The sequence below is a fragment of the Salvelinus fontinalis genome, chromosome 15 (genome assembly GCF_029448725.1).
Source record: "Salvelinus fontinalis isolate EN_2023a chromosome 15, ASM2944872v1, whole genome shotgun sequence".
In the NCBI taxonomy this organism is placed as follows: Eukaryota; Metazoa; Chordata; class Actinopteri; order Salmoniformes; family Salmonidae; genus Salvelinus; species Salvelinus fontinalis.
Genome location: NC_074679.1, coordinates 33,143,142 through 33,169,480, shown reverse-complemented (window position 1 = coordinate 33,169,480; position 26,339 = coordinate 33,143,142). Strand labels below are relative to the sequence as shown.

The window sequence follows — 26,339 nt, the reverse complement described above, 5'->3', positions numbered from 1 at the left end:
ACATAGCAATGCATGTTTAAACATTTTCAAATTAAAATTAATTTGAGTTAAATACAATTAAATCTATTTGGTATAAAGGTGATCTTTATGTTACTAAGATCTTAAATTAAGCAACCGAGATTGGGTAACTGTCCGCCTAAAACAGTGGTATTCCCCCAAAAATAGTGGGGAACCCTTTTTTCCCCCTGAAATTTCTGGAGACCCCATTTTTCCACCAATAATTTCTTGTGACCCCACCCCACCTCCAAAACATTTTTATTTTTATATCAACAAATAACATAAAATTCATTGCATTTTCATCTAAAAGAAACAAATCCATCTACTCAATACAATAAAAAATTACATATTATCTTTCTCAAAAACCTTTGTCCCATACAATAATCTGTACTCTACATTTTTTGTTAGAAATAAAACAATATATATGCAGTTCCAGTGAGAAGTTTGGACACTAACTCGTTCCAGGGGTTTTCTTTATTTTTACTATTTTCTACATTGTAGAATAATAGTGAAGACATCGAAACTATGAAATAACACATTGAATCATGTAGTAACCAAAAAAGTGTTAAACAAATCAAAATATATTTGATATTTGAGATTCTTCAAATAGCCACCCCTTTGCCTTGACGGCTTTGCACAATCTTGGCATTCTCACAACTAGCTTCACCTGGACTGCTTTTCCAACAGTCTTGAAGGAGTTCCCACATATGCTGAGCTGCTTTTCCTTCACTCTGCGGTCCAACTCATCCCAAATCATCTCAATTGGGTTGAGGTCGGGGTGATTGTGGAGGCCAGGTCATCTGATGCGTCAAGTAGCGCTTACACAGCCTGGAGGTGTTGAAAAACAAATGCTAGTCCCACTAAGCGCGAACCAGATGGGATGGCGTAACGCTGCAGAATGCTGTGGTAGCCATACTGGTAAAGTGTGCCATGAATTCTAAATAAATCACAGACTATCACCAGAAAAGCACCATCACACCTCCTCCTCCGTGCTTCACGGTGGGAATCACACATGCGGAGATCATCCGTTCACCTACTCTGCGTCTCACAAAGACACGGTGGTTGGAACAAAAAATCTCAAATTTGGACTCATCAGACCAAAGGACCGATTTCCACCGGTCTAATGTCCATTGCTTGTGTTTCATGGCCCAAGCAAGTATCTTCTTATTACTTGTGTCCTTTAGTCAATCAATCAATCAAATGTATTTATAAAGCCCTTCTTACATCAGCTGATGTCACAAAGTGCTGTACAGAAACCCAGCCTAAAACCCCAAACAGCAAGCAATGCAGGTGTAGAAGCACGGTGGCTAGGAAAAACTCCCTAGAAAGGCCAGAACCTAGGATGAAACCTAGAGAGGAACCAGGCTATGAGGGGTGGCCAGTCCTCTTCTGGCTGTGCCGGGTGGAGATAATAACAGAACATGGCCAAGATGTTCAAATGCTCATAGATGCCCAGCAGGGTCAAATAATAATAATCACAGTGGTTGTCGAGGGTGCAACAGGTCAGCACCTCAGGAGTAAATGTCAGTTGGCTTTTCATAGCTGATCATTCAAAGTATCTCTACCGCTCCTGCTGTCTCTAGAGAGTTGAAAACAGCAGGTCTGGGAGAGGTAGCACGTCCGGTGAACAGGTCAGGGTTCCATAGCCGCAGGCAGAACAGTTGAAACTGGAGCAGCAGCACGGCCAGGTGGACTGGGGACAACAAGGAGTCATCAGGCCAGGTAGTCCTGAGGCATGGTCCTAGGGCTCAGGTCCTCCGAAAGAAAGAAAGAAAGAAAGAAAGAAAGAAAGAAAGAAAGAGAGAAAAATAGAAAGAGAGAGAGAATTAGAGAGAGCATACTTACATTCACACAGGACACCGCATAAGACAGGAGAAATACTCCAGATATAGCAGACTGACCCTAGCCCCCGACACATAAACTACTGCAGGATAAATACTGGAGGCTGAGACAGGAGGGGTCGGGAGACACTGTGGCCCCGTCCGACAATACCCCCGGACAGGGCCAAACAGGCAGGATATAACCCCACCCACTTTGCCAAAGCACAGCCACCACACCACTAGAAGGATATATTCAACCACCAACTTACCATCCTGAGACAAGGCTGAGTATAGCCCACAAAGATCTCAGCCACGGCACAACCCAATGGGGGGCGCCAACCCGGACAGGAAGATCACGTCAGTGACTCAACCCACTCAGGTGACGCACCCCTCCTAGGGACGGCATGGAAGAGCACCAGTAAGCCAGTGACTCAGCCCCTGTAATAGGATTAGAGGCAGAGAATCCCAGTGGAGAGAGGGGAACCGGCCAGGCAGAGACAGCAAGGGTGGTTCGTTGCTTCAGTGCCTTTCCTTTCACCTTCACACTCCTGGGCTAGACTACACTCAATGATAGGACCTACTGAAGAGATGAGTCTTCAATAAAGACTTAAAGGTTGAGACCGAGTCTGCGTCTCTCACATGGTAGTCAGACCATTCCATAAAAATGGAGCTCTATCGGAGAATGCCCTGCCTCCAGCTGTTTGCTTAGAAATTCCAGGGACAGTAAGGAGGCCTGCGTCTTGTGACCGTAGCGTACGTGTAGGTATGTACGGCAGGACCAAATCGGAAAGATATGTAGGAGCAAGCCCATGTAATGCTTTGTAGGTTAGCAGTAAAACCTTGAAATCAGCCCTTGCCTTAACAGGAAGCCAGTGTAGAGAGGCTAGCACTGGAGTAATATGATACATTTTTGGGGTTCTAGTCAAGATTCTAGCAGCCGTGTTTAGCACTAACTGAAGTTTATTTAGTGCTTTATCCGGGTAGCCGGAAAGTAGAGCATTGCAGTAGTCTAGCCTAGAAGTGACAAAAACATGGATGAATTTTTCTGCATCATTTTTGGACAGAAAGTTTCTGATTTTTGCAATGTTACGTAGATAGAAAAAAGCTGTCCTTGAAACAGTCTTGATATGTTCGTCAAAAGAGAGATCAGAGTCCAGAGTAACGCAGAGGTCCTTCACAGTTTTATTTGAGACGACTGTACAACCATCAAGATTAATTGTCAGATTCAACAGAAGATCTCTTTGTTTCTTGGGACCTAGAACAACCATCTCTGTTTTGTCCGAGTTTAAAAGTAGAACATTTGCCGACATCCACTTCCTTATGTCTGAAACACAGGCTTCCAGGGAGGGCAATTTTGGGGCTTCTCCATGTTTCATCAAAATGACAGCTGTGTCATCCGCATAGCAGTGAAGTTAACATTATGTTTCCGAATGACATCACCAAGAGGTAAAATATATAGTGAAAACAATAGTGGTCCTAAAACGGAGCCTTGAGGAACACCGGAATTTACAGTTGATTTGTCAGGATAAACCATCCACAGAAAAATTGATATCTTTCCGACAGATAAGATCTAAAGCAGGCCAGAACTTGTCCGTGTAGACCAATTTGGGTTTCCAATCTATCCAAAAGAAGGTGGTGATCGATGGTATCAAAAGCAGCACTAAGGTCTAGGAGCACGAGGACAGATGCAGAGCCTCGGTCGTTAGCAGTGGTTTCTTTGGAGCAATTTGACCATGAAGGCCTGATTCATGCAGTCTCCTTTGAACAGTTGATGTTGAGATGTGTCTGTTACTTGAACTCTGTGAAGCATTTATTTGGGCTGCAATCTGAGGCTGGTAACTCTAATGAACTCATCCTCTGCAGCAGAGGTAACTCTGGGTCCTCCTTTTCTGTGGCGGTCCTCATGAGAACCAGTTTCATCATAGCGCTTGGTGGTTTTTGCGACTGCACTTGAAGAAACTTTCAAATTCTTTAAATGTTGCGTATTGACTGAACTCTATGTCCTAAAGTAATGATGGACTGTCAATTCTCTTTGCTTATTTGAGCTGTTCTTGCCATAATATGGACTTGGTCCTTTGCCAAATAGGGCTATCTTCTGTATACCACCCCTACCTTGTCACAACACAACTGATTGGCTCAAACGCATTAAGAAGGAAAGAAATTCCACAAATACATCTTTAACAATGTGCACCTGTTATTTAAAATGCATTCCAGGTAACCAATTGAGAGAATGCCAAGAGTGTGCAAAGCTGTCATCAAGGCAAAGGGTGGCTACTTTGAAGAATCTCAAATATATTTTGATTTGTTTAACACTTTTTTGGTCATTATATGATTCCACATGTGTTATTTAATAGTTTTGATGTCTTAACTATTATTCTACAATGTAGAAAATAGTACAAATAAAGAAAAACTTTTGAATGAGTAGGTGTGTCCAAACTTTTGACTGGTTGGCGACCCCACTGCAGACCCCGACTTTGAATATCACTGCCCTAAAGAATGTTTGGGGTGACATTGTTAAAGATATTTCCATACATAAAGTTGTGAGAACAACGGTCTAGTAGAAACCAGTCTCTGGAGGGAAGCTCATCTTCCTTTGTGTTTAATTATTGGGAGTCATTTGCTCTCTGTTGTAAAGAACAGCACTGGGGCTGGCAGCATCCTCTGTCATCATTATACTGTTATGCCACCATCTTACTCTCTCAGGATTCTGGTTCCTCATCAAGACAAATATGGAATGGCATTTATTTTCCCCTGCGAGACTCGTTTTGTCTTTAGAAAAGGTCCAACCAACACATTCATCAACCAGACACAGTTGAATCCACTCCAGACCCCACACTTTTACAGTCATTTCTCGACCTTGACATGGGGAGTATGAAATTAAAAAGTGATGAATAGGAATAAACATAGTCGACAACAATATGTCTGGACATAAACATGGGTGTTTGTTTTGTCACATAATTATATGATGACAATTCATGAAAGGTCGTCAGTTCTTGCTCTGAACATCTCAGGAGAGTTTGAAATCTACTCCGTTCACACAAAGTAGGGCTGAAATGAAAGGATGCTCTGACATTTTAGTACTGCAATCGTGTTTGATGTGAATATGGGCATATAATACAATGTTGTGTTTTAAAATTGCTGAATTTTAATGACGTTGTTGGATCTCAAATATGTAAAAAAAAAACACAACGTCCTTTTGGTATTTTATTGGTTTATACTGTTTCACCAGAGCAGTTAGAACAGAAAAATAAGTGTATTTTTTAAAACTTTTCACACAGACTTAAAAATTGTATTTTTAAAAGTTCACAGCTTACCCCTCATTTCATATTTCTATGCTATGTGCTCAGACACTTTCCCTTAAGCCAGTTATTGACTCATCATTGAACTGGAATCTGTTACCTTTCCTCAGCACGCACAGCCCCAGCCATGGCCTGGGAGAGGGCCTGTGGCCAGGCAGCCTTCATGGTTCACAGCCCAGCTCCGCGCCTAATGCTTTGCAAAAGTCAAAGAAGGAAAAGTAGCACCTCTGGCGCTAGCCGTCACAGCCACAAACTGCCACTGTTGTAGCGCAGTGCAACACCGCTGAAAAATGTGACCCACCCCGAGTCACTATCGTTGCGCTTCACGGCTGATAGACAGACATATGCTCCGGATGAAACCTTTTACATGTTGTCTGAAGATATTACTTACGTTACAGAGACTCAACAACCCTACATATGGCCTAGTTGTGTCAGATGATTTGCACTTCTAATGAAGTGATTTGTCTACTATTTAACAATATTCTTATGAAAACATTTCAAAAGACATATTAGTATGTTTTCGTTGTTTTCTATAAATAATGAGTAAAAATGCTGTTATAGATCCACTGAAATGTTGAAAGAAAGGCATCAATTGTTTCATAAAAAATCTATTTACAGTGCATTCGGAAAGTATTCAGACCCCTTGACTTTTCCACATTTTATTACGTTACAGCCTTATTCTAAAATTAATTTTATCATTTGTTTTACCCTCCTCAATCTACACACAATACCCCATAATGACGAAGCAAAAACGGGTTTTTAGAAATGTTTGCAAATGTATTTAAAAAAAAAACTGATATATTACACTAACATAAGTATTCAGACCCTTCACTCAGTACTTTGTTGAAGCAGTGATTACAGCCTCGAGTATTCTTGGGTATGATGCTACAAGCTTGGCACACCTGTATTTGGGCAGTTTTTCCCATTCTTCTCTGCAGATCCTCTCAAGCTATGTCAGGTTGGATGGAGCTTTGCAGCACAGCTATTTTCAGGTCTCTCCAGAGATGTTCGATCGGGTTCAAGTCCGGGCTCTGGCTGGGCCACTCAAGGACATTCAGAGACTTGTCCTGAAGCCAGTCCTGCATTGTCTTGGATGCGTGCGTTGTTGTCCTGTTGGAAGGTGAACCTTCGCCCCAGTCTGACATCCTGAGCTTTCTGGAGCAGGTTTTCATCAAGGATCTCTCTGTACTTTGCCCCGTTCATCTTTCCCTCGATCCTGACTAGTTTCCCAGTCCCTGCCACTGAAAAACATCCCCACAGCATGATGCTGCCACCACCATGCGTCACCGTAGGGATGGTCCCAGGTTTCCTCCAGACGTGACGCTTGACATTCAGGCTAAAGAGTTCAATCTTGGTTTCATGAGACCAGAGTATCTTGTTTCTCATGGTCTGAGAGTCTTCAGTTGCCTTTTGGCAAACTCCAAGCGGGCTGTCATGTGCCTTTTACTGAGGAGTGGCTTACGTCTGGCCACTCTACCATAAAGGCCTGATTGGTGGAGTGCTGCATAGATGGATGCCCTTCTGGAAAGTTCTCCCATCTCCACAGAGAACCTTTGGAGCTCTGTCAGAGTGACCATCGGGTTCTTGGTCACCTCCCTAACCAAGGCTCGTCTCACCCGATGGCCTAGTTTGGCCTGGCGGCCAGCTCTAGAAAAGGTCTTGGTGGTTCCAAATATATATATATACAGTACCAGTCAAACGTTTGGACACACCTACTCATTCAAGGGTTTTGCTTCATGGCCCAAGCATGGCCCAAGCAAGTCTCTTCTTATTATTGGTGTCCTTTAGGCGTGGTTTCTTTGGAGCAATTTGACCATGAAGGCCTGATTCACGCAGTCTCCTTTGAACAGTTGATGTTGAGATGTGTCTGTTACTTGAACTCTGTGAAGCAATTATTTGGGCTGCAATCTGAGGTGCAGTTAACTCTAATGAACTCATCCTCTGCAGCAGACATCTCTGGGTCTTCCTTTCCTGTGGCGGTCCTCATGAGAGCCAGTTTCATCATAGCGCTTGATGGTTATATATATATGACAAAATGACACAGCGGAAATGGCCACTGGACTGGATGGCACTGACTGGATGGCACTGTAGACGAGCGCCTCGGTTTAGCGGGATGTCTCCCTTCCCCATAGAGAGGAGCCTGGCTGCACCCGCTGTGCTTGGCCTCTCGGCCACATTGTTCACTCACCTCGGCCTAAATGAACAATTTTCATGAGCCAATGCCTGCTAATTATGTTCTCGTTTAGCGGTTAATTTGAACCAGTTTGGAAGGCAGTGTAGCACAACTAAAAACCATGGACGCAGCTCTGGGCTCTCTCCCCTGCTTAAAAGCCCCATAAGCCCAGCAGGCATTGGCAATTTCACACAAAATGCCCCTCGTTCTATCCTGTTCTCTCTCTCGCTGTGCCCGGCCACAACAGTACTCTAATCTCCCTGCTACCCAGTCATGTATATATTTACATATTGATTGATTAAAATGAAAAACAAAAAGGTAATGCTAATGCTAAATATTGTTGGTATTAATGATGGGCAAACGATACATTTCAAAATGTGGAGATTTAACAGGCGCATGCAGGCTGGGTTTTTTACCCCCTGTGTTGGATGTGAAGCAGGATAATGGCTGGTTCCCTTGGGTAGATGGTTTAGTTCCATCCCATTGCTAATGTGATTGCTTTTAGGATCCTGCTTAATGGCCTCTGTCCCCTGCACCTCGCAACCAGGCTCCCCACTTCTCTGGGTGGGGGAACGGGTGTGTGTGTCGAGTGTGGGGAGGGTTCTTTCAGCAGCACACATACTACAACACACATGTAGTGTACACACACATAGACGGATGGTCACTCCATTTTCACCTTCACCCCTCGCCTTGGTCCCAGGCACACAAAGGCCCTGTCTGCCTCAAAGCTCAAAGACTTAAAAGGCCTTGTTTCAGAGGTGTGATGAAGGCTTTGTCTCTTCTCCCCTAATGTTACCATTACTCTCTGTGATCTCCCTGCCTCTCTCTGTTGTCTCCACTTGATCTTCAGAGGGTCCTACATCCCAGAGTGAAGCCTTACGCTCAGATAACAACCATATTTAGCCTTTTCATGAAATAGGAAAAAGGCTGTGTGTTCAGTGGGGGCATTTTAAGCCGTCGCACATATTAGCTAATTAGCCTGTACGGGTTCTTTGTGTGTGTGTCTGGCGTGCTGCGTTCTGCTCTAATGAAAGACAATGAGGCTTATTAAATGGCACTGAACAGTGCTGGTAACCTTTCTGTCCTGATTTCTCTCCACAAGTTCATCATGGTGACAGAACTTCTCTGCTCTTACACTGAGGCTTGCTATTGAAACTGGGTATAGTTCACTATAGATGAGTCTCTATAGATTGTAACTCCATTGAATTAAATGTAAATTCAGTGTGAATGTAACCACAGATTGACAGTTGGTGACACAGGTTTTTGAAGCTTTGATAGAGTCATTTAGCAGTTATTTTTATCCTAAGTGACAAAATGGCATGCCCCAAACTCAACATATGTGGCTCACGCGGGAATCAAACCCACGACTAGGGCTGTTGCGGTGACCGTATTACCGCCACACCGGCGGTCACGAGTCATGAAGGCAGTCAAATTCCACGTGACCATTTAGTCACGGTAATTAGGCTTCTCCAAGCTCTGATGATCCTGCTGGTCATTAGTAGCCTACCAAACTTGCTAACTGCCTGGTACTCAGCACTCTATTGTCCCTCTAATCACTCTGACATCAATGCAAATGTATTTGAAAATCTAATCAAACACTTAATGAGAGCCCATGAGCTCATGTTGCGCAACATTTCTATAGGCTATGCAATTGCGTGAGAAAACAGACTGGTGGCCGCTTAGAAAAAGAGGATCCCATCAGCTTTCTATAGGCTGGGCCGACTATATTTATTTCTCAACTTTCCTAATATTAAGCACATTGCTTATATTTACAACAGGAGTATAGCCTACCTGGCTGGCATGAAAATAAACCGCAGGGAAAAGCGTCCTCCATTCGCTATTTAAGTGCACAAATTACATGTATTGTTTCCCACTGACCCTGTTTCAAAACAGGTGCATGATAATGGTCCATTCTAAATCAAACACATGTCACACATATTATTTAGTACATGTAAAGGCAAGATTAAGTCAAGAATAGTCTGATGGGTGACAATATTAGCCTATCACTTGTGAATTACTATGTTACCACTTGTGCATGATGCCCAGCATAAGAAACAATACTTTTTTTTTTGCGACTCTGTTCGAATCATCATCACCTCATGTAGCCTAGCCCATAGGCCTATATGTTTTGATAAGGTTTGTATCACTAAAGTGGCCAAATAACTTCTTAAAATGAAGCACATTAATCCCCTTTACAAGGGGTGTAGATCCTAACTGGCATACATAAGCAGCGCGTGAGTTTCAAGTTTGGGGAAGTTCATTTTCACCATAAATGTTCCTTTTATAATAAAAGCATTACATGAATAATTGCATTTGCGGTCACTTTTGATAATGGTGTTTTCCTCTAATGGAACATCTGCGCCTATAGTCTCCTAGCATGTGCACATTGCTGCGCTTATAATGTGAAGGAATAGCCTCATATGTTATCAACATTTTACGTTCTAATCTGTTGCGTAATTATTATTTTTTTATGCTAGTGGTTGTATTATTTAGGATCTATCGCATCCCACAACTGTCCCAGGCTATGTTTGGAATATTTATTTCTCACACAGAATAGAATGACCTTTGTACTATGGGGGATAGTAGATTGACATAGGCTAGTGCTTTTGCTGTTCGTTAGGCCTACTCATCTTGTTGGCTTACGAAAAGTAAATGTGGACAGTTCTTCCAATATCTTCAATAAGCACCTCAGAATTGGATAAGAACGCGCGCAGTTGCGTCCCCGATGTGTCTGTCTTCACTTGTAGCCTGTAAGAAAGCACTCAGGGAGAAGCACACAACGGCCACTGGCCGCAAAAGGCTTGGATTTTTTAGCGTGCTTTATGGTCACACAAAGAGGATGCCGCCATGAAATTCTAGGCATTTTCAAGTGATTGTGAAATTGTGAATGAGTGACTGATGTAGTGTGTACAGCCTTCGCAAAAAACAAAGCAGAGCTCATGCCTTTCAATAAACTTTTTTCAAATCATCATTAGTCGCATCATGCAGCCTTACAATGTATTAAAAATCAAAACATATAGCCCAACGCTTGTAGAACAACTAAAGTTAAATTAATAACTCTATTTTAAGTATAAAGCAATACATATTTCTTTGTTAAGCGCTCATCACAATAGCCGCATGTGCGCACTCCCCCAAATCATTTGGAGAAAATATCCTTTCTATTTTATTCAGCTTTGTTCAATTGTATTCTTCATACTATAAAACAATGCCACGGAATTCTAAGAAAATCCTGTCTGCTATATGAACTTGTGTAGCCCACAGCCATTTGGCATAGCCAGATCAGGACCTAACATAAGGACAACTCAGAGTATGCTATTCTGTTCTTCTGAAATAGACTACATTTTATTTACATCATGTTTCTTTAGACCAGTCTAAAATAAATAAGGTATTTATTGTGATGGTGTAGGCTATGTTAGATGGATTTATTAGACTTTTTAAAATGTAGATGTTCCAAAGGTCTGCATCAGTGGCTTGTAGGCTATGCGTGGAAGCCAGGAGATGCTACCTATGGAACTAACAAGCCCATGAAAGCCATCCATTCGAAGGCCAGGGGAACAAAAGTGACTATTAGGGGCCGAGGAGCAGGAGAGGACATGGTGGCCACATCATCCCTGTGGGCCACTGCTAAATGGACAGGCTGTCAGCAAGGAGACAGCCAAAGACACTCTCACATGTCCACTGCCTGTCTGTCTGTAGACACACACACACACACACACACTAACCCTCTCGAACAATCTCTCAGCTCCGCTCAAGCTGAGAGCCAACCGTCCCAACACAGCTTCCTTACATCCCAACACGACAGGGGTGCAGGATCTATTCCACTAGATCCCCCCACAACAAGCTGCTGCTCATTTGTCCATTGGTTTAAGTGTGTGTTGGGGAGGTAGGTTAGGGGTTCGGGATGTAGTTTGGTGTAGGAAGGAGTGTGTGTGTGTGTGTGTGTGTGTGTGTGTGTGTGTGTGTGTGTGTGTGTGTGTGTGTGTGTGTGTGTGTGTGTGTGTGTGTGTGTGTGTGTGTGTGTGTGTGTGTGTGTGTGTGTGTGTGTGTGTGTGTGTGTGTGTGTGTGTTAGAATGCCTGTGTGTGTATTCTGTGTGTCTTGGGCAGGGGTTGTGTGGGTTCAGTAGCTTACAGTCCAGCCCTTGCGGACCATATGTCTGCACTGCAGGGAGTTGAATGGGGGGCTATACAATCTGCCGGGGATTTGAGAATGTCAATATTCTGTGAATGGGCCTGTGTTCCCTGGTTGAAGGGTTAAGTGCAGCCTCGGTCCCGGGGCAGCCCCACCGGGACGGACATCTTAGGGCCTCGTGCCTGATCCTAAGATCCTGAGGTACAAGCAGATTTACAGCTTTTCAATGGGGAAGTCAGATGATATTAACAACTTTTTTCTCTCTTCACATCTCTCTCCCCTCTCCTACTCCCCCGCCTTTCTCTCCCTCCCTTACCCCCCCCCCCTCTCTCACCCCCTACTTCACCGCCTCTATCTCTCTCCCAGGACTTGAGGAATGTTTGAGGACCACTCTTGGCCAGGCCAGCCCATCTGTGGCCTTTGCTCCAGTCCTAGACTTGCCTGACTCTGCTGTCCTCCACCTGTCCTGCTGGCTCAGTCTGTAGAGAGTGAGACCTATCTGGACAAGAGAAACCACTCTCCCTATCCACAGCACGGAACTACAACTTTAGAGGAATGCTAAAGGAGGGACCATGATCCACCCAGAGAAGAAGAGGGACTTGGATGTTCATAGAGACCACTTATATTACAGACTACATTTGGACACACACCAACCCTTTGCTTGATGGCCTTACTATTTGTTATTGATGTGTGGTGTGTGAATGTGCTGATGTAGTATGTTTCTGTACATATATGTATAATTGCGTACATATGAGTATAGAGGCTTACTTAAGACACTAGGCTAGTAATCCACTGTATCCTTCAAACAAGGCTTCCAGCAGCTGTCACTCTGAAACAGAGAGAGCATTTATGAGACAGATCTAATGTACAGTACATGACAGTACAGCCCAAATGCCACAGCACCAGAGAGCTGCAGTCAGTGTATCCCAGACCACGAGCTAAGCGCTACTATATATCCCTGGATCTTCTACTGTTATCAATAGATTCACACTTAGCAAGCTAACACCCCTAATAAAATCCTAGGTTGTAGAAAAGCTATACATTGATTTGTTTTTAGGGTGTTATGCGTTGTTTGTGTCTGCCTGGTGTTTGGCACGGCCAGAGACGTGTTATTACAATAGGCAATCAGAACCAAGCACCTGAAAAGATTAAGCCTCTTTATGTTGCCCATTGATTCTAACACAGTCTGGTTTATAGGAGAGGGTCGTTCCCCTAGCCTACACACAGCTGCAGGGCTGGCGTCCACACAAAGAGAGCGGAAGAGTGTGTGTGCGTTCTCTATATATAGTGTGTGTGTTTGTGCGTGCGGGGTGTGAAGAAAACAACACCATTAACTATTGCTCCGGGAACATTTATTTTCTCAAAGATTATGAACCGTATTGACGAGCTCAATTGGAATGCATCTTTACTCAGGCTCTATTCTCTCCATTGTGCTGGGGGATGGAGGGAGCAGAGTGGGCTATTGATCTCAACCATCTATCTGTTGTTTTCATTGCTCTTATCAAAAATTGAACAACAGAGGCAACCAACAGCGGCTGAAGATTTTATTGAAGGTTCAAAAAACAGACAAGCAATTATCTATGAGGCTGGGCAAAATAACGCACCACTATAATACATGTTGAGATGAACCATGTAGGTTTAGTCTACCTAAAGGAAACGCAAGGGCAAAAATATGGAATATAACGAGAGGAAAAATCATGTATAAAACAGCAGCACCAATGTGTACAATAAATTCCTTATTAAAATGCTGAACACATGTTGAAAGTTTAGACTCTTGTCTTTGTCTTTGTTGAACTGTGAGTCCAAAGCATTCCTTTGCCTTATTGAAATAGCAAGCAGATTTCTGGGTAGACACCCCGTGGTAGGAATCTTGTGGTCGGTACAATCCTACATCCTGTTTGACACACTCTTTAATCTGAACGTGGTAGGCCTACGGGGATAATGTCAGCATTTTAGAATGAGTCAACAATGCCCCAGCCATAACATTTGGTGCCAAACACAGACAGACAACCACTTGTCGATCACCACAGAAAGCAATTATTTCCCAGACATGCAGACAGACACAAGCAGAGACATCAAGCATGTTGTCACACCCCTGGACATGGGCTAACACATACAGTAAGGCTACTGTACAGACTGTGTTGTCTGTCTAGACTAACTGCTCAATGTTATCACCTCTGCCCCCTCAGAAAACGAATCAAGACAGGGTGACATTTTTATTTTTCCTTGTATTCTTTGTGTGTTAAAAAAAATCTACGTTGTCTACTTAAGAAACCGGCAGCCAGCTCACACACAAGCTAGTAGTTGTCGTGGCTAACATTGTCCTTTGTGTGCAGTGTACCAGCCTGCGGCCCATGTCATTGTGGCCAGGCACATGGACTTTGACTGTGTGTGTTAGATTCTTCAGGCTACTCAGGCAGGTTTCGCAGCTCCCTTCCCCCTGGCAGTTGTCTACAGTGGGGGAAACCTTGTCAGGATATCTCTGGGGCTTCAGACACTGGCCACAAATCCACAGTGATTTATATGATTATCATGTTTTGGATATTTTTGAAAGTGTTCTTATTTGTGTTTCTTGATTCACAATTATGAATACCAGCAACCATCATGAGACATGTATCACTGACATGTACTCCTTTATACAGCTTGACGATGAAGCAGTTTATCGAGTGGTGTGTGCATCCCTCTTGTGGCTGGTTTTATGAACTGCAGCCAAATAAGCGGCTCAGTTGAGCTTCCTGGAGGCCTACTTTAGTTCCATGAACAGTTTGTTTGTTCTATTTATTTGTGTATTTTTGCATCTCTAAGTATTTAGTCAAGCACATAATCCAAGGGTGACTGAGGCCAGGCAGTAAACAGTAAGCTTCCAGACATCTTCAAAACTAGAAAGCCACTCGGGTTAATTGGTTAATCTTGAATTAAACTACAAGATGTGGGACATCGAATTAGAGGCTGAGGTAAACATATACTTCTATATTTGGATTTCCAGTACCCTTTCCCCTTTTTTTACTATTTTTTATCTCTGACTGATTGTAGACAGGTGTCTATGACTGGTCGTGCCAGTATACAGTGTCTAGGTCAGTTCAATGAGTCCGGGGCAGATTTGGATTATGGATAGAATCTTAATCTGCAGTCAAAAAAATAAATCTAGAGATGAGGCTGTGTAATTAGTTTGTGTCTCCATTGGTGTGCTAAACCAACCACAATCCTATTACAAATAACTCGTTCAAAGTGTGGTAGTGGATTTCTGAGAAGTTTTTGGTTTGTTACTATCACCTCGGATAGTTAAATAAAGGTTAGATAAAATAAACGTAATAGATACTGCCACTAAAGTCGACGTCCGACCCGAAGTGACGGTAGTGTGGGAACCTAAAATATGTCTTGCTGTTTCCGTCCGAGCATTATTGACAGACGGACACAGTTCATTTTGAACGCTGTTGTCGCTTAACCTCGATTTATCGTCGTTTTCTGGATCACAAAGCAAACATGTTTCTTGTGTTTCTCATTCTGGAGAACAACAGTCAACCGGACTTGTGCTTGGTGAGTCTTTTATGCATTTATCATGGTGTAACTGGTAGGCTAAATGAAACATTAGGTAAGATTAGCTAACTATCCTTTTCAGTGTGTCATTCTGGATTGAATCAGGCTTTCCGTAATATGTTACTACATCTCAAGTTTGGCCTATTTTATGTTAAATAGGAGTTTTAATGATCAGGTGACATATTTTATTACAACAGCATGATGAAAGCTGTGAATAATTAATGGTTTTGCCTTCCCGGGTAGACAAGTTTTTGTTGTTGTTAGGTTGAAGAATGCAGTTGTTTTGAGATTGATTCAATACATTCTGTGTTATTGAATAGCCTGTTCTATGCGTATACACCCATATCAACATTGTATTTAAGCTGTTTTTATGTTTTTCCTAGATTGTTCAATGAAGGAGAATCATAAAGCATTTGTGGAACATAGGAACGAAGAAGGCAACAACAATGCATCAGTGCTCTGTTTGTCAGAAGGGTTTCCCGAGTGGCTCTAAACTCCAGAGACACTATCTCATACACACAGGCCAGAAGCCATTTATCTGTTTGGTTTGTGGAAAAGCCTTTAGACAATCTGTACATTTAAAGAAGCACTCTGAGACTCACACAGGGAATTACCGCAATTGGAGTCCACCCACAGACAGTTTGCCACATCCCATATCAGTACCTACAAACCTTGATCCATCTCTTAAGAAATCAGGACATTATTTGACTACCGATACCCCACTGTTGCCTACAGTGTCTTTTCAAAGAGATGGGACCATGCAGAGGACATTACTAGAGATGTACACTACAGCCACAGAGATCAAACCGCAACCTGAACTAATCCCACCTGCTGATAATGGTTGCTTTATCAGCCAACAAAGCACTCTACCAAGTGGAAATTACTTCACAAATGTAATACTGCAAGATAACATGATCGGCTCTGATGGAATGGAGAACAGTGCGTGGTACACAGACAATGTCCACACATGTACAGTCTGTCTGATGTGTTTTAGTTCGTCTCACCAGCTTGAGAGGCACTTACCAGTTCACAGTCATCCAAAACCATTTGAGTGTAGCATTTGTGGGAAGGCCTTCAGACTAAGGGTACATTTGAAAATGCACTCTCAAATACATGAACGTAGACCTACTGGGTTTAAGACTATCCCCATGCTAGGGTCTCAGCAGAGCTCTTCCAGAGGTAGAATGAGGGTGAACCACGAATGTCCAACCTGTTCAAAAACGTTCTGTTCTCCATCCAAACTAAAGCGTCATTTTCTTACTCACACTGGCCAGAAGCCCTTTTCCTGTGAGGACTGCGGGAAAACATTCAGGCAGGTGTCACACCTGAAAACCCACCTATATGCCTCACATAATATATCAAATTCCCAAAGTGGGCATACCAAACAAAAACGAATAGATGCTAGAAACAAAAATAAAGAGATGGAGCTACAGTGTGAAATAAGTGTCAGTGCTCCACAGCACCTGGACAAGTTGGAAGCAAAGTCTCCTCTTCCTGTCAAAGTGGAGCCGAATACCAGTGGTACCAGTCACTTTCAGTGTAGCATTTGCTCGAAGACATTCAGAAGTTCAATTAGACGCAGGCAGCATTACATGATGCATAAAGAAGTAAGACCCTTTCAGTGCCGTGTCTGTGGCAGAGCCTTCCATCTTTCAACCCATTTAAAGAGGCACCAATTCAGCCATAAGAACTTAGATGAATGTCAGAACACAAGTCAGGTGGATGATCACAGGGATGCTGTGTCGAAGACAGAACATGCATACCAGAATTCAGACAAAGGGATGACTACTCCAGGGACTAATGATTCAAAAGTATTTCAGCTTGATATTATTGTTAAACCAGAGCACTGGAAGCTGAATTTCAAAGTTGATAAAGACTTTCCAGTTTCCACTCTGCAGGACTCAACTGCAACATCTTACCTGGAGACACCGGTATCTGGTCAAACCAACAGCCAATGTAAGAAGATCAGCCAGAAAACAAAGAATCAGCCACTGAACCATCAATGTCTAGCATGCCTTAAAAGTTTCCCTTCTCCATCCAAACTGCAGCGGCATATGTTGACCCATACTGGTCAGAGACCGTTTGGGTGCTACACATGTGGGAAGAGGTTTCGCCAGCCAACACATTTAAGGATCCACTCCCGCACTCATCTGTGGTCCAGAAATGGCAAGCAAAGATATGCTCAGCGTTCTAGACCTCCATCACGTCGTATGACTGAGTACAGAGGGTCTCCAGTGGGTGTCCAATTTCAGGAAAAGCTTCCTGAAAAGCTCAATTTTGATAGGAACTTTCACCTTAACTCCCCTACAAAGAGTCAGTCAGGTCAAGGCAGTGCTTTTACATGTGGACACAATGAATGCAATAGTAAAGTGCCGTTTCAGTGTTCAACATCCTCGCTATCCAAGCTTCGGCTCCCTCTCCAAATGCCACCAGAAACAATACTGAATCAAAGTGGCCACTTACAATTGAAAAATCAGGCAAAACCTTCAGCAGGAAAAGTTCACAATGACCCTTTCCTGAGTATAGGTCCTGAATTGGCTGTAAAAGGTGCTGATGCCACCCCTGTGGGGAATACAAGCCATAACCAACACCAGTGTTTGCTATGTTTCAAATATTTCCCATGTGCCTCTAAACTACAAAGACACAACCTTGTACACACTGGCTTGAGACCTTTCCGATGCCTGGCATGTGGAAAAACATTCAGACAGGCCACACACCTCAATGTCCACGAGCGAACTCACAACACGTGGAGACCCTTCAGGCCTGCCTCTCGACAGGGAAATAGAATGAAAGTAAGAAGGCAGCAACAACATCAGTTCTCTAAAGTCTGTGTTCAAGTTCCTGTGGCGAGTTCTATGAAAACAACAGAGCTGTTACATTTGAATGGTGTGAATGACTGGAGACCATTCCAGGACAATTTTGGGGATAATAATCAAGCAGAGGCACAACAGAACAACAACATAGTCAACACTTCTAAACAATCCATACAAAACAAGTTGCACAAGCACAACAACGCCAGGCCTATAAACAAAGTGATCTGTGTTAAAAGAAAAGCACACCTGTGCACAATTTGCCAGAAGGGCTTTGACACTCCAAGCGAACTATCCAGACACTCTCTCATACACACTGGCATAAGACCATTCAAATGCGGTTTCTGCACTAAAACTTTCAGTCAGCCTTGCCACTTGAGAAGCCATGAACAACAAACACATGAGAATAGAACATGTAGTGATGTCCAGGAAAACAGCAGGTTTTGGGACCATGAAACTCTTGCCTCTACTCAAGGAAAGACACTGAGAGACATGCCACAGTCCTACAAAGACAGTTCTGATCACTGCTCAGTCACTGATGAGGGGTTAGAACATTCTTCACAGACAAGAGACCCAAGCTTTGTGGCAAAACAAGACATACCAGATGATAGTATGGAATCTGGGAGTAGACAAAGTGAGGACTATTGGTGCACTGAGTGTCACAGTCACTTCTTGTCCCCATCTGAGCTTGATACTCATCTAAATGTTCATGTCCAAAGCAATGAGATTGCAGGTCAGACTTCATTGCAACAGGAAATGGGGGGACACATGGATGTTCAAACCAATCGAGTCATAGCAGATGCAGACAGCCATAATGTTATCCAAAATGAGAGGCTTGATCATTACTGGTGTGAAACAATTCACACGCCATTTCAGTCTTTTGAAATGGAAAGGGGTCTTCAGGTCCATAAATGTGTCTCAAGAAATCTAATTGAGTTTAGTCAGTCAAGCCCATATCAGTGTGCAATTTGCTTCAAGGATTTCAAGACTCCCTCCAAACTCCAGAGACATTATGTCACCCACACAGGAGAGAGGCCATTCCAGTGTAAAGTGTGTGAGAAGACTTTCACACAAGCGTCTCATCTAAAAACACACCAACGCACACACAAGTAAGACATGGCCTTAACAGATACATTTATATTTTAGTGTTTTAGCAGACACTTTTATCTGGAGCGATTTAGAATAGTGCATACATTTTCGTATTAGATCGTTGTTTTTATTTACCTATATCTAATATGATTTATTTATCTCTATCTTTTCTCAGTTTAGTTTTGTATGCCCACAACACTGTTCAGAAAGATTAAAATTACAATTTGATTGATTTGAATAAAATGTGCATTTTATTGTCATTTGTTGATTCCAGAGTTTAAAATGAAATTATTGTCATGTGAAGCCAAGGCATTTATGGTAAAAACAATTTGCGTGTTATTTATTGGTTAAGAGTTATTTTTTTAATCATTTGCATAATTGACATTTATTTTATTGTTTTATTTAACCTTCCTTTAACTAGGCAAGTCAGTTAAGAACAAATTCTTATTTACAATGATGGCCTACCAAAAGGCAAAAGGCTTCCTGCGGGGACGGGGGCTGGGATTTAAAAAAAATATATAGGACAAAACACACATCACGACAAGAGAGACAACACAACACTACATAAAGACAGACCTAAGACAACAACATAGCAACACATGACAACACAGCATGGTAGCAACACAACATGGCAGCAGCACAACATGGTAGCAGCACAAAACATGGCAGCAGCACAACATGGTAGCAGCACAAAACAGGGTACAAACATTATTGGGCACAGACAACAGCACAAAGGGCAAGAAGGTAGAGACAACAATACATCACGTGAAGCAGCCACAACTGTCAGTAAGGGTGTCCATGAATGAAGAGATTGAGATAAAACTGTACAGTTTGAGTGTTTGTTGCAGCTCGTTCCAGTCGCTAGCTGCAGCGAACTGAAAAGACAAGCGACCCAAGGATGTGTGTGCTTTTGGGACCTTTAACAGAATGTGACTGGCAGAACGGGTGTTGTATGTGGAGGATGAGGGCTGCAGTAGATATCTCAGATAGGGGGGAGTGAGGCCTAAGAGGGTTTTATAAATTAGCATCAACCAGTGGGTCTTGCGACAGGTATACAGAAATGACCAGTTTACAGAGGAGTATAGAGTGCAGTAATGTGTCCTATAAGGAGCATTGGTGGCAAATCTGATGGCCAAATGGTAAAACCATACTTTGCTGTTTTGATCAAAGTTTGTGTGACATGTTTAAAACAAATACATGTCTATACTATATAAATGTCTATCTCTGAGATTTTATATTGTCCGTTGAATTATGCAAAATGGTACTTCATAGTTCATCATAATAGCACGTTAATGATTCAGGTAACCTGTCTTCATAGACTACTATGTTCTCTCATATAATTATATAGTCTAAAATATTGTTTAGCCATAATAACAACTCTATAATGATAACCTCAGATATTATAGAAATAACCCCAAACTTGATCGATTTTCCATATGGGTACGCCCAAAGATTTTGGAATATACTGACTAAATATACTGGCACTGCTTGCTGTGTAGGAACTGTTATGTTATACATCCCTTGTTTCACTAGGAATCTAAACATAGCGAACCGGAAATGTGTCGCACATAAATCGTTTTGCTTGTGTACATGCGTAGCGGGAATCACACAGATGTTTTGAAATACCAAGGTTGGTTTCTACAATTATTTGACTTTATATATAAACAAGCAATGTTTTATTATCAACAAATGTTTGCCACCATAGCCAGCTATTTGAATATAACGGATACTAGCTAGCTAGTGTCAGCTACTCCTACTCTGTAACGTTAGCATTAGCTAGCTAGTTCGCTGTACTGTAAAGTCAACTTAGCTAGCTCGTCCAAATTTAGCTAGCATACTAGTGTTATAAATTACAAATGCCATTGGAATAAGTAGTTTGCTATGTTATTTTAGTTACATTTTTCCTCAGGAAAGTAAGATAGCGAGTTGAACACCGACATGGAGAATCAAACCCATGCTAAGAAAGCATCTGCGCCCTCTGTGTCCCAAATCAACGCAGAATATGTCACACAGGTAACTATATACGCAAATAGTGTTTTAGTGCTTTGAGTTTCTGTTTAATAGGTGTCTCAATTACACTTGTGCTAAAATAACTACCATATCTGCTTATGCTGGACATCACATTGGTAGTTGCTGCTACTTTACTCTGTTAACATCCTTAACTGTCGGGATTGGTAAACTGGGATGTGAGTTTTTTTAACTTTTTTTTTTATGTCACTGATTATTTGTTTCAACTTCAGTTCGTTTCAACTGGTCGTTCAGAACAGTACTGCTTCTGTTTGATTGAACATTGCACACCGTTTTTTCCCCCAAACTAAACACAGCCCTGGTTGCCATCTTTTTGAATTGGAGGGGAAGGGTTTCCGAGGAGGGGGTGTACTGTGGATTGCTGTTATAATAACTCTCTTTCTTCTCTAAGTTGTCTAACAGATACTGGGCTCCCCATGCCAAGAATAAACTACCATTTGACCCAAAGGTGAGCCTCCTACTGACAAACTTGAGTTATGAATATAGTGGAGGAGATGGTCTTCTTGCTCTAACAAACTATAATTGTCACCCACTCAGGTTTTGGAGGATGTCTATGAGAGAGAGATTCTCAAGTCCAAGTGAGTGAAATCAACTCTTGAATAGCATCAGTATTTTGTAATGTTAACTTGTCTTACTACAAGTAGAATAAATCCTGCATGTCTGCTATTTTATCTTCAGGTTCGCCATTAGGAAGATCATGTTGTTGGAGTTCAGGTGGGTTTTTGACCTTTTTTTAATGTGGCCTCAATACATTATCATCAGTCATTTAATGTTTTTAATATGCTGTTATTTGTGTCCTGCCTCTCAGTCAGTACCTAGAGAACTACCTGTGGGTGAACTATAATCCTGAGGTCTCCAGTAATGCCTACCTCATGTCCATCTGCTGCATAGTCAATGAGAAGTTCAGAGAGAATGTCCCTGCCTGGGAGGTAAGAATGGATTCAGTGGCCTGTCAAACAGAAATGTTGATCCTTTGGTTCACGTAACAAATTGTTATCTGTGTTAGCATGTTGAACAACACTCGCTGTTATGTTGTGAATATGAGTGTTGCGGTCAGCTGTACAGGGACAGCCCCAGCGTTACAGCTACTTAGGGAAAATGTCTCCAGCAAGCATGGATAAATGTCCTCTAATATCAATGCATGTCTTCTTTATCCCTTGGTTTATTATCTTTATCCAGGTGTTTAAGAAGGAGCCCAGCCACTTCCCGTACTTCTTTAAGTGTGTGATGGAGGCCGTGCTGGCTGGAGAGGAGGCTGGCCTGACTCTGAAGGAGCAGACTGTACTGTTGGTCTTCCTTGACCACTGCTTCAACAGCCTGGTATGTCACACACCAACCAATGTCTACCTCTCTGGAAATGTGGAATTAGTTATTGGCTGAATCAACCACATAATATAAGTTGAGTAATGCATTGTTTTATTGCAAAAGTATGTTAGGAACAACCATAGAATGAAGTGCGTCCCTTCTGCCGTTATTCACTCCCCTTTCCCCGGCCTGATGACAATGGATAGGTGGAAGCAACAAAGCTGAAGCTAGATGGAGCTACTGCTTACGCCTATCCAGTAGTCTCATGGCCATGAAGATGAGCTAACAAAAGGATAACTTCCTGGAGGTGGTTTAATAAAAGTTGTGTGGTGCAGGTTCCACTAGGTGGCAGTATTACACTTCAAATTGTGTACTCGGGTGTCGCCCTAGCACATCTGTGTTCTCCACTCCCTTCTCAAAACCATGGGTAGCCATTGCACCAGTCTCACTCTGAAAATCAATTTTCATCCCCTCTGCTGCTCCTGAACTCAATGCGATGATTCTAATCAGTTTGGTGCATTGCCATTATTCTACCAATGTACAAATATCCTTATCCCTCTCCGACCCCCCCTCCCATTCTCTCTCTCTCTTTCTCTCTCTCTCTCTCAGGAGGTGGATTTGATTAGAGAGCAGGTGCAGCAGCTCATCTCACTGCCCATGTGGATGTGTATCTTACCTGTAAGAACTCTTCCCCTTATCTCAAGTGCTCTTATGTCCTTAGAACTGTCACCCTGTTAGATATATGTTTTATGTTTAAAATTGTGACAATATTTTACACATTTACAAATTGTGATTGATTAAGTGGAATAGGGTTGAAGAGCCAAAAACAACTTTCCTAGTGCAAATGTTGAGTTTGACTATTTTTATAGCGTCCTTAAGATTGATTAATGAACACACTTTCATTTTTACAGTCTAGACTGCAACACGAGCTGAAGAAAGTTCCCAAGCTCCAAAAGTTCTGGAATCTGATTAAGAAGAATTTTGACAAGCTGGAAGGCAAAGCATCAGAGCAGTAAGACATTCTCCCTCTACCTTCTGCCTGTGTCCGGACCAGTAGACGTAGACCTTCTGCCTGTGTCTGGACCAGTAGACGTAGACCTTCTGCCTGTATCCGGACCAGTAGACGTAGACCTTCTGCCTGTGTCTGGACCAGTAGGCGTAGCCCTTCTGCCTGTGTCTGGACCAGTAGACGTAGACCTTCTGCCTGTGTCCGGACCAGTAGACGTAGACCTTCTGCCTGTGTCCGGACCAGTAGACGTAGACCTTCTGCCTGTGTCCGGACCAGTAGACGTAGACCTTCTGCCTGTGTCCGGACCAGTAGACGTAGACCTTCTGCCTGTGTCCGGACCAGTAGACGTAGACCTTCTGCCTGTGTCCGGGCCAGTAGACGTAGACCTTCTGCCTGTGTCTGGGCCAGTAGACGTAGACCTTCTGCCTGTGTCTGGACCAGTAGACGTAGCCCTTCTGCCTGTGTCTGGACCAGTAGACGTAGCCCTTCTGCCTGTGTCTGGACCAGTAGACGTAGACCTTCTGCCTGTGTCTGGACCAGTTGACGTAGACCTTCTGCCTGTGTCCGGACCAGTAGACGTAGACCTTCTGCCTGTGTCCGGACCAGTAGACGTAGACCTTCTGCCTGTGTCTGGACCAGTAGACCTTCTGCCTGTGTCTGGACCAGTAGACCTTCTGCCTGTGTCTGGACCAGTAGACATAGTCCCATCAAAGGCACAGTGTTGTGATGTGTGTTGCTAATTATTATTTCCCTGCCTTTATTTCCAGAGCTAAGATGGAGAGGACGTTCCTCTCTGCTCTCATTAAGAAGTTTCTTGGTGTTCTGGTGTCCATTTCCCCAGCAGGTAACATTTAGCAACACAGTTATGATTTATGAGCAAAGCGGTGTTTCATTATTCCCCACAAGCAGCAGGACACCGCAGGGGGGGTGGGCAGATTTACTAAGAAGAGATTCTCAAGGCTAAAAATGGTCCTCATACAGAAAAAGTTGTCACACCTTGTTGTGCAAAATTATTTTAAAAGTTAGCAGAGGTACAAATCTTACTCTGGCGGCAGGCAGCCCAGCGGTTAAGAGCCTTGGGCCAGTAACCGAAAGGTCGCTGGTTCGAATCCCAAAGCCGGCAAGGTGGGGGGGGGGATCTGCCGTTCTGAGGCCGGGGAACAGTTGTTGCTCAAGGACAAGGCAGTTAACCCCTGACAACAACTTCTCCCCGGGCGCCGATGAAGTGGATGTCGCTTAAAGCAGCCCCGCCCCACCTCTGATTCAAAGAGGTTAGGTTAAAACACATTTTGTTTGAATGCATTCAGTTATGCAACTGACTAGGTATCCCCTTCCCTACCAGTGGCAGACGAGGACAGCCCAGGCAGGGGCTACTTGCTAGCCTTTATCCTTGTATATGATTAGCCATAGATCTTTGATAGTCTTTATCTATGCGCAGGCCTCATCTCTCTGTGACCGTCTCAGCTGTCGCCTTCTCTCAGCTCAGACCTCATTACCGGTGTGAGACCCACTTCTTCAACCCTCTATCTGTCCCAAAGTTCATCCTTTCCTTCCGACTTGACCCCCACTTTGAAAGAGCAGTCCTGTCCAGATGCTCCCCCTCCTCACAGCCTCCATGGTGATGTAATGCAGGGTGACCAGACCCCTCCCAGCCAACCTGAATGCTCAGAATAGCATCTTTCCCAAAATGCAGCTGGGTGAAGGTGGTCATGCTGAGACCCAGACTCTAATCGTCAGAGTCCTGCTCCACAGCACGGACACACACACCTCCCCTAATGAGGGCTGCTCTCCCAGTGTGCTGCAGTGCCTGAGGAAGACACACACACCGCGTTCTCCGTGCACGCCCGGGCCACTTTCTGGCACTACCTCTCACACACATCACCCCCCCCATTTCCTCCTGTGTGATAGCAGAGTGTATGGTCATGTATTTTATTACCTGATCTGAATGTCTCTCTGTGTTGTCTCTCTCAGGCCCTGTACCCATGGAGAAGGTGCACTACTGCGAGAGGTTCATCGAGCTCATGATTGACCTGGAGGTAAGAAACACCATTTATAAGGGACGTTATGGTCTTGTTGTGTAGTTATGAGGGGTACCAGGCAGCCATTTCATATAGGATCAACAGAATATCTGCAATCACTGAGCATGCATAGACACTATTGAGTTGGCTGTACCTACCTATACAGCTATTTCGGTCTTGATCTGTGCTGAGTATGGAACTCTGTCCCTGAATGACTGGTTTTTGATGACTGAGAAAATCAAGGTTATTTCTAACATAGAGGTGTAAGGTCACAATGTAGCACGCTTTTTTATCTTCTCTACTCTGGCTTTATGATAACATGTAGCGAGGTGTCACAGTCAAGGTGGTCCCTTCCCTCTCCAGGCTGCAAGGTGACGGTGCTCCTGTTTCCACACAGGGAGGATAGGATGAATTGAGTTCTATTCCATCTGATGACAGGCTATACTTTTTTCCCCTGGCCCGGCAAGTCAAGCTGCCTCCGGAGAAATCCTTTCCTTCTCAGCAGTATCATTTTACAAAGGGGTGGCTGAAATCTCATACTTGCCTCTCTGGGATGATATGATGATGCCCTGTGAATCTCTGTATGGAAAAAGAGACTACATTTTACACTTCTGCTAGGCTGAGCTGTCTATCTGTCATGGCTGGTTGGGGATCAAAGATGGCTGCCGTAGATAACGCTTGCCTGTGTTGTGAGAGGGTAGTATACTTTGCAGCACCTGCCTTCTGTATAGAGGGGAATTCAATGGAATAAATGGAGGTTCTGTTGCCATTTTCTGTTAATGTTTCTGTATACATATTGTCATTGTTTTTCTCCTTTCCTCTTTTTTGGAAATGAACTCTCTAACCCTCATCAAAATGAGTCCAAAACAACCTTCTCAAATAGACCCTCTATTATTAGGGCCCTATTTATACTCTGGGCCTCAGTGGTGGGAATTCTGTTTGGTAGATGGATTGATCTGAATGACCCCAGTGACTGAGTCAATCCATACATGGACTAATCCTGATTGTGATGTTGCACTGTCTCCTTGTTATCAGCTACAGGCCTGGGCTGCATATTAATAGTAGGCTGGTTTTTAGAACACCCTCGACGTGTTAACATTCTGACTGAGGCCCCTTTCTTTTTC

General features: G+C 43.3%; 3 protein-coding genes across 7 annotated transcripts in view; all 3 read left to right on the top strand.

Moving 5' to 3' along the window:
* Positions 1-13,188, top strand: part of dph6 (diphthamine biosynthesis 6) — an 84,362-nt gene extending 71,174 nt beyond the window's left edge. For 3 of the 4 annotated variants that reach the window (XM_055863499.1, XM_055863498.1, XM_055863500.1), the window contains one exon: positions 11,786-13,188. In XM_055863499.1, the coding sequence (XP_055719474.1) occupies positions 11,786-11,904 (119 nt within the window). In that variant the 3' untranslated portion in view covers positions 11,905-13,188. Of the gene's footprint in view, positions 1-5,226; positions 7,038-11,785 lie in introns of those variants that run through there. The other variant, XM_055863502.1, reaches the window with a different exon arrangement.
* A 1,642-nt stretch (positions 13,189-14,830) lies between these two features.
* On the top strand, positions 14,831-19,115 carry LOC129811839 (zinc finger protein 770-like). The gene is made up of 2 exons (XM_055863497.1): positions 14,831-14,956; positions 15,340-19,115. The coding sequence occupies exon 2, from the start codon at positions 15,403-15,405 to the stop codon at positions 18,877-18,879; it is 3,477 nt and encodes a 1,158-aa protein (XP_055719472.1). The 5' UTR covers positions 14,831-14,956; positions 15,340-15,402; the 3' UTR covers positions 18,880-19,115.
* Positions 19,116-20,397: 1,282 nt separating this feature from the next.
* aqr (aquarius intron-binding spliceosomal factor) overlaps positions 20,398-26,339 on the top strand; it is a 58,900-nt gene continuing 52,958 nt past the window's right edge. The window contains exons 1-11 of one of the 2 annotated variants that reach the window (XM_055863495.1): positions 20,398-20,485; positions 20,765-20,868; positions 21,275-21,331; positions 21,421-21,461; positions 21,562-21,597; positions 21,692-21,812; positions 22,063-22,203; positions 22,798-22,866; positions 23,100-23,200; positions 23,965-24,041; positions 25,169-25,233. In XM_055863495.1, the coding sequence (XP_055719470.1) occupies positions 20,794-20,868; positions 21,275-21,331; positions 21,421-21,461; positions 21,562-21,597; positions 21,692-21,812; positions 22,063-22,203; positions 22,798-22,866; positions 23,100-23,200; positions 23,965-24,041; positions 25,169-25,233 (783 nt within the window). In that variant the 5' untranslated portion in view covers positions 20,398-20,485; positions 20,765-20,793. Of the gene's footprint in view, positions 20,486-20,748; positions 20,869-21,274; positions 21,332-21,420; positions 21,462-21,561; positions 21,598-21,691; positions 21,813-22,062; positions 22,204-22,797; positions 22,867-23,099; positions 23,201-23,964; positions 24,042-25,168; positions 25,234-26,339 lie in introns of both variants that reach the window. The other variant, XM_055863496.1, reaches the window with a different exon arrangement.

What these genes read in the sequence shown, in the direction of transcription:
- LOC129811839 (XM_055863497.1), top strand. Translation starts at nt 15,403, where the DNA reads ATGCATCAGTGCTCTGTTTGTCAGAAGGGTTTCCCGAGTGGCTCTAAA.